We start from the raw sequence: 8,431 nt of genomic DNA on the forward strand, positions 1-8,431 counted from the left end.
AAAGTAGTGAAGAGGACTAAAAAGGAAGATGGCAGGACAGGGGCTCTGTTCCTGCAACAGGCGACCACAGAGGTGATGGCGAGCAAGGAAGCAGGAACAGGGAAGGATAAATCGATTGGCAATACAGTTTTGGCGGGCTCCTCCGAGGAGTGCCGCCGACCCCAATGAGTCTCCTATGTTGGAATTGTCGTGGTGTGGGTAATCCCACGACAGTTCACAAGCTTCGCACTTTCGCGAAGAAGTTTACCCCGACCGTACTTTGTATTGTTGAAACACAAATTGATAGGGTACGTGTCGAGAATTTAAAAAGGAGAGCTAGGCTACAATGAGAGTTATGCTGTTTCTAGTGATGGTAGAAGTGGAGGTCTGGGTTTGTACTGGAATGATGAAATAAATTTGCAAGTTTCGGGCTACTCAAAATATCATATAGATGTTATGGTTAACAATGCAGGGGCTACTCCGTGGAGGTTGACGTGCATATATGGAGAGGCCCAGGTACAAGAACGATACAAAACTTGGGATAAAATGAGGGAACTGGCAGGACTTTCTAATGTTCCATGGGTTCTCCTTGGAGATTTTAATGAAGTGCTGCATGCGAGAGAGCACGATGGGATTGGAAGAAGGAGCCAGAATCAGATCGATCTGTTCAGGCAGGCTGTTGATGACTGTGCTCTGATTGATTTAGGGTACACTGGCATAAGTTGGACTTTTGAGAAAAAGGTAACTGGAGGATCGTTTACTAGGGTCAGGCTGGATCGAGCGCTCGCGTGTGCTGCATGGCGTGGTGCATTTCCCCAGGCTACAGTGGAACATATCAACGCTGTGGCATCTGATCACAATCCCATTATTTTAAGCCTGCATGCAACTAATGATGATTCAATGATTGCACGTACCTTTAGATATGAATGCATGTGGGAGACACATGCAGAGTTGCAGAATGTTGTGCGGGATTCACGGACAGCGACAGCTGACGGTGATGGAGATGATTCGGTGACAGGTATCTCAGACAAGCTACGCCAATTGTCGGGATCGTTGCAGGCCTGGGATCGCACAACTTTTGGCAGTGTCCGAAGAGGAATTAAAAAATTAAAGAGGGAGCTAGATATCTTGCGGGCGGTTCCAGGCAGGGTGGAACCATCGGAACGCGAGAAGGAGATTAAAAATGAACTGGTGGAGCTTTATAAGAGAGAGGAGCTGATGTGGAAACAAAGAGCACGTCTAGAGTGGCTCCGAGCCGGGGACAAGAACTCACAATATTTTCACATGAGGGAAAATTTGAGGTGAGTAAAAAATAGAATAAAAGAGCTGATTAGGCCAGATGGGAGCCGAACAGAAAATAAACAAGAGATGAAGGAGATGACAAAGGCGTTTTATAACGCCCTATATACTTCTGAAGGTACAGAGAATATGCAAGAGGTGCTTAATGCAGTCCCACGCAAAGTGACCCGCCAAATAAATGAAGTGTTGAATGCTCCTTACAAAGAGAATGAAGTAAAAACTGCGTTGTTTCAGATGGCACCTCAGAAGGCTCCGGGGCCGGATGGATTCCCGGCACAATTTTTCCAGAAACATTGGGACATTTGCTCGGTCGAGGTGACCAAAGTGGTTCTCAGAATTGTGGAAGGGGTGGAAAGTGCTCGTGATATCAACAATACCGTCTTGGTTTTAATTCCCAAGGTAATAAAAAACCCCACACTCCTTACGCAGTTCCGTCCCATCAGCCTATGCAATGTTCTGTATAAAATTGCATCCAAAGTTATTGCTAACCGACTGAAGAGTGCTCTGCCAGACATAATCTCTGAAGAGCAATCAGCTTTTGTACCGGGACGCCTTATTACTGATAACATAATTGCTGCATATGAATGTTTGCATTTCATGAAGCGAAATAAGGCACAAAAACACAGGCATTGTGCACTAAAGCTAGACATGATGAAGGCCTATGATAGAGTTGAATGGAGTTATCTGAAGGAAATCATGCTAAAGCTTGGGTTCACGAGAAGATGGGTGAATATAGTCATGGGTATGGTCACCTCAGTCTCGTTCTCGGTTCTTTTTAATGGTGAGAAGTTAGAAGAATTTGAGCCTACTCGTGGTATTCGACAAGGGGATCCTATATCACCTTACCTCTTTTTGCTAGCAGCAGAGGGCCTTTCGTGCCTCTTAAAAACCAAAGTTCAGTCATCTAATCTAGATGGAATACAAGTGGCTTCATCAGCTCCGTTGGTGAACCATTTGTTGTTTGCAGATGACAGCCTGCTGTTTTTTAAAGCAAATGTTGAGGGAGCGGATGAGGTTTCTCTTTTGTTGGAAACATATGCAAGGGCATCTGGCCAGAGAATAAACAAGGATAAGTGTTCACTTTTCTGTAGCAAAGGTTGTCCAGAGTCTATAAGAGCTGCTATAAAAACTTCCTTGCAAATCCCTAATGAGCAGCTAAATGAAAAATATCTTGGTATGCCCTCTGATGTAGGGAGTGCAAAGAATGGTGCTTTCAAGTTTTTAAAAGATAGGTTGTGGAATAAGATACAAGGGTGGATGGAGAAACTACTTTCCGCTGCAGGGAAGGAGGTGCTTATAAAATCAGTAGCCCAAGCTATTCCGGTGTATTCAATGTCTTGTTTCAAGCTTCCGAGAGGTTTAAGCCAACAATTAACATCAATGATTAAAGCTTTTTGGTGGGGAAGTAAGCAGGGCCAGAGGAAACCTTATTGGGTATCATGGGACACTATGAGCATGCCGAAGTATATGGGGGGGCTTGGCTTCCGTGATTTTGAAATTTTCAACTTGGCACTCCTTGCAAGGCAAGCTTGGAGAGTTCTGGAAAACCCTAGTTCACTAAGTGCACGGATTCTCAAAGCCGTATACTATCCGGATGGGGAGATTCTGACAGCAGATCTAGGCGGGCATCCATCCCAGATTTGGAGAGGCTTGATAGAGGGTCGTGACATCCTGAAGATCGGTCTCGTCCGAAGGATTGGTAATGGAAATACAAGTCATATTTGGGGTATGAACTGGCTACCCAGGAAGGAAAATATGAAGCCCATCGTTTCTTTAAGAGCTGATCCACCGATGATGGTGGCGGAGTTAATTGACCGGGATAACGCATGTTGGAACGCAGCGTTGCTTGCTGAGGTTTTCCTTCCATATGATATAGCAGCGATCCTGAAAGTGCCGATCTGTACAAGGAATATGGATGATTTTTGGTCTTGGGGTTTTGAAAAAAGTGGAATCTTCTCTGTCCGTTCGGCTTACAGGATGATTGTGGATATAAAACGAAGGCGGGAAGACTGGTTGGAAGGAAGAGGGGGATCCTCTAATACGACAGCAAATGAGAAGGCCTAGGATACTTTATGGAGAGTCCAAGTCCCGGCGAAGCTCAAAAACTTCCTCTGGAGATTGGCCAAAAATTCGCTTCCCACCGAGGATGTTCGCATGGATAGGAATATGTCACAACATGATCAGTGTTATGTATGTGGAGCCCAAGACTCTTGGAGACATAGCCTGCTTGAGTGTACAATGGCACGATGTGTCTGGTCTCTTGTAGACCATGATTTGCTAGACCATGTGATCGCTACAACAGAGCCTTCAGCAAGAGCCTGGTTATTTTTCATGATGGAGACACTGGCCCGTGAAAAACTAATACGGATGACAGTCACAATGTGGGCAATTTGGTATGCTCGAAGACAGCTTATCCACGAGGGGATACATCAGAGCCCATACGAGACACACAGGTTCGTGCTTAGCTTTATAGCTGATTTGGATCAGCTAGCGCCGGTGGAAGAGACACAAATAAGCACAAACCAGCCACATGCCAGGCAAGGTTTTAGATGGATTCCACTGGGAGAGGGATGTGTGAAGATCAACGTGGATGCTGGAGTTTCAGAAGGAACGAATATGGGAACAGCAGCAGCGTTATGTCGCGACAGGGACGGGACTTATCTGGGCTCCTCCATGCTAGTATTTGAAGGGCTAACGGATCCCACGACGCTGGAAGCAATCGCATGTAGGGAGGGCATGGCGCTGGCTCTGGACTTGGGAGTGAACCATCTACAGATAGCTTCGGACTGCAAGCAGGTTATAAACCACATTCATCAAAGAGCTGGAGGAGACCATGGCAGTATTGTCCGAGAAATTTTACAAACTTCTACCTTATTTACCGCTTGTAATTTTCTTTTTGAATCTCGAGAGTCAAACTATGAGGCTCATAGACTAGCTAGAATTGGCATTTCGCTCCCTGCTGGAAGGCATTTGTGATTGGGCACCCAGCATGACCCAATTGTAATCCCTATGAACATCTTAGCCGATCAATAAAGTCTCGGCGGGGTTTTGTCTCAAAAAAAAAAAGGAAGTATGACCTAGATCCACTCCAACCCCCACTCCTCCTCTACCACTGCTCTCGCCTTGCTCCGGAGCGCCCATGGCGGAGGCGGCGCCGCTCCTCCCTGGCCTCCCCAATGACATCACCATCTGGGAGATCCTGCTCCGCCTCACCCCCAAACCCCTCCTCCGCTGCCGCGCCGTATGCCCCGCCTGGCGCCGCGCCACCTCCGACCGCGACTTCCTCCTCGCCCACCACGTCCGCCAGCCCGCCCTCCCCCTCCTCTACGGCGACACTGACGACCTATTGTCCATGGACATCATCACCTGCGACAACCGGGCAGCCGACAAGCTCCAGTCCCCGTCGCGCGATTTGACGACGCCTCTTGCTTCATTCCGGTGGCCTGCTGTGACGGCCTCCTCGTCTTACGCACCTATAGTAAGAGGGGTGAGAGGCGCCTCTCCATCTGCAACCCGGCCACTCGTCAGTATGCTCCCCTCCACCAGCTTCGTGGCTTCAAGCTCTTGGGGATATACCCACACGGCCCTACCGGCGACTACCGACTGTTGCTCTACCTGAAAGCTGATGCTCAATGTGGCACCTATGTCTTCACATTAGGCTCTGGCCTGCCGCCGAGGCACATAAGGGGCCCTGACGCCAAGGAATTGGAATTGATAAACTCCCGTGGATCTCTCCTTTTCCATGGTAGCTTGCATTGGCACGCAGACAACCTGATAATGGTATTTGACACCACCGCTGAGTCGTTCCGGCAGATGCACTCTCCGATTGTTTCTGGCCATGTCATTGCTGGCCTGTTTGAGATGGGTGACATGCTTGCCATGTTCAGCCTTAATGACGAAGAGACCATTGTTGATATCTGGGTGATGCGGGACTATCAAGGCCAAGTCTGGGCCTCCAAAGGCCGGGTTGAATTTCCCATTCAAGAGCTCATGGCGCAATCTGAAGATCTTGGTAGCTGCTGGGAAGTGGAGGCCACATATTGGGATGGTGATCTGCTGGTGCTGGCCAAATTTGACAACGGCTCGCTACATCAGGTTGACATCGCTGGCAAGTTGGTTGACAGTTTCCGTCACAGACTCCTCTGTCCTACCCCACTTCGGCTGAAACAATCTCTAGTTTCACATACCTTCTTTCCGGCACTAGAGGGTTATGTTGTCAATGCTCCGCCTTTCATCTGACTTCAGCTCAATGACTCCCTATATTTCTTTGAATGTCATTTTGGGCTGAAGTGCCTGACGTGAGTGATGATGCTAAAATTACAAGTCATTTGGATCAGCGTTTGAAATGTTTGCCGATTACTGTGGATCATGACTATGTCTTGTTAAACTCAGTTATGGGCTTCTTTTGCCCCCGTTATATAGTGTTCTGCTTAGTACTTAATTACTTGGTTGTTTTGGTTAGCATTTGAAATAGTTGTCGATTGATCTGCCTCATATCTCTGTTTTTCTCTGAAATGAAGAATTGCCTTAGTTTTTCTTACCAAGGTCTTATTTATTGAAGATCATATTGTGGTTTCCTGTTTCCTGCGCTCTTGATTTGTTCACTTTTGCCTTTTCCCCCCGTTATATAGTGGTCTTCTTAGTAATTAATTGTTACTAATCTAGCTTCCTCTTGGTCCCTGTTTATTGAACGGAATAATTGATATGTCCTTTGTTTTGAGGTCTTCTTTTTTAGAGTTTACACAGTTGTCCATTTAATACTAAATATTTATAAAATGTTCAGTTGATTCTTGTTTCTTTGTTTTATTTTAGCAGACGGTGATACAAGGCAGATTATCCTCCTTGTTGGCTAGCTAGTTTTACCTGATTTCTGAAGAGCTTGGAACACTAGTAAAATTGAATGATTGCATTATAGTCAACTTTCAAGTCAATGTTCTGTTGCAGTTCATTCATGTTCATGATTACACTAACATCTGGTCAGGTATTGAAACGTGGTGTTATAATTCTCCCTCTGTTGCATCATTTGGAATTATATTTATCATTTCACTTTGGCTGCTAACCATTTAAAGAAATCACAGCTTCATATGATGTTCAATCTTAACATATGCTCGAGAAATGAAACTTGTAATGATGTGCAGAGCCATGTTCTTTTTTTCTGTGCAATGCGTATGAATTTGGTCCACTATGAGATGGCTATTTTCCTTTTCATGTCTATGAGTTTTAATGAAGAAGCTCTGACTGGTTCATGATTTGACTTGTGGGAATATCCTTTTGAGCTAAAATGGCTAGCATGCTGATGCTTAAATTATGAAGTACTTCCTCTGTAAACAAATATAAGTCGATTTAGATCACTAAAGGAGTAGTTTTGGACAAATTCGAAATAGTTGCAAATTGATCTGCCCCATGTCTGTTTTTCTCTGAACTGAAGAATTGCCTTGGCTTTTTTATCATGGTCTTCTATGTTAAAAATTAGCAAGTGATTTTCTTTTGTACTAAATCAGCACACTTAATATGGAACGGAGGGAGTACTAAATAGGTAGCCAATGTCCTGTTTCTAAGTATTGTTGTAGCTGACGATTACATGTGGCGGATCATCCTCTCAATTTGTTTAATTGCTAGTTTGACCCGATTGTTAGGAGTTTGGAGCACTGCTTGTTAGATTGAATGGAATGATTGTATCATCAACTTGTGAGTGAAACATTTATATCGCCATTCATTCTTCTTCATGTTTCCATTGCATCTGGTTAGGTATTGAATTGTCCTGTTATAGTTCCTTATCTCTCTGTTACCAGTGCAAGGCCATGTCCAGTACCATTTTTCGAAAGTAAGATTGCTCAATTTGTCACAGCATGTATGGCGTACCATTCCTGCAGGGTGATTCCTCAGTTGCTGACATCACTTGTAGGTCCACTATGAGCCTGCTAGTTTTTTGTTGATGCATAAAAGTCATGGTCAAGAGGCTCTGACTGTTAATGGTTGCATGAAATTCATATATCTGTGAATATACTTTTCGGCAGAGGGGCCTACCGTGCATGTTGATGCTAAACATACTAAGTCGTTCTGGTCAGCGTTTGAAATATTTATTAAGCTGACCTGCCTCTTGTTTCTTAGAGACTATCCGGTGGTCTTCTTAATTCTACAAATTTAGCAAATATACTTGTTTCGATTTTTTGTCTTAGCTGATGACGAAATGAGGCAGATTTTCCACTTTTTTTAGTAAGCAAGTTGCACCTGGTTTTTAGAAGAGCTTGGAGCACTACTTGTCAAATTGAATGATAAGATTGTACTAAACTTTGGAATGCAATGTTCTGTCGCAATTCATTATTGTTCTTGATACCATAGCATCTGATTAGGCATGCAGATATGTGCTTTTAAATCACATCTTTCGATTGCATCATCTCGAGTTATATTTACCATTTCACTTCATCATTTGGAATCATATTTAACATTTCACTTCTTAGCTGCTAACCATTGTAAGAAATAATGTTTCATGGGATGTTGATTCTGACATATGCTCGAGAAATAGATCTTGTAGTGATAAGGCAAAGAAAGGTTTGTCATGGTCCTGTACTAATTGTCAGGCATGTTTATATGAAAAAGAAGATGCCGGCCATGTTCATTGTTTCCTCATCAAGTTTTCTCTTGCAAGAAAGGACCAGGGATTGTGTTGCAAAAAAGTTGTAAGAAGAGTAATTAAGTTGAAAAGCTGCTCCGATCGTTTGCTACTGCATGTAGTATATTCTTTCAGTAAAGAATGTTATGCAACAGTAGTAGTAGGGAGTACTATCGAAGCTCTGTTTGAGAGTGTGGTTAGAACTTAAAAGCCCAGCCCTACCCAGGGCATTTCTATTATTTCTTGATCGACCTCTGCGGTCGCGACGACAAACTGTTCCTTGAGTAACCAACCAAACTAGTGTAGCGTGGTTAGGAACTGTATTTTTTATCACTGAAATCGCTTCATGGCCAGACTCTTCAGTATTCCTTGATACGAAGAAGATTATCATAATATCGTTGGCATTTTGAACTGTGTTTTTTCTTTGGTACCTGCATGGATTATTTTCTAGTATGATTGTTTAGTTTTGTGGTACTTTTATTTTGCTGACTTTTATTTGAAGCTCTTGATCTTGTTAGTTAGAAGCATGGTTCTGCTAGA

The 8,431-nt window shown here is 44.1% G+C and overlaps 1 protein-coding gene across 1 annotated transcript; it reads left to right on the forward strand.

Moving 5' to 3' along the window:
• Nucleotides 1-4,417: 4,417 nt before the first annotated feature.
• LOC125547189 lies at nt 4,418-5,875 on the forward strand. The gene is made up of 2 exons (XM_048711171.1): nt 4,418-4,576; nt 4,657-5,875. Exons 1-2 carry the CDS (start codon nt 4,418-4,420, stop codon nt 5,515-5,517), a joined length of 1,020 nt encoding a protein of 339 aa, XP_048567128.1. The 3' UTR covers nt 5,518-5,875.
• The last annotated feature ends 2,556 nt before the right edge of the window (nt 5,876-8,431 follow it).

Source organism: Triticum urartu, chromosome 3, assembly GCF_003073215.2.
Source record: "Triticum urartu cultivar G1812 chromosome 3, Tu2.1, whole genome shotgun sequence".
In the NCBI taxonomy this organism is placed as follows: Eukaryota; Viridiplantae; Streptophyta; class Magnoliopsida; order Poales; family Poaceae; genus Triticum; species Triticum urartu.

Bases quoted from the DNA above. Each gene is read 5' to 3' on its own strand.
- LOC125547189 (XM_048711171.1), top strand. From the start codon at position 4,418: ATGGCGGAGGCGGCGCCGCTCCTCCCTGGCCTCCCCAATGACATCACC. The intron at 4,577-4,656 runs GTCCGCCAGCCC...CTGCGACAACCG, and splicing joins ACTTCCTCCTCGCCCACCAC to GGCAGCCGACAAGCTCCAGT.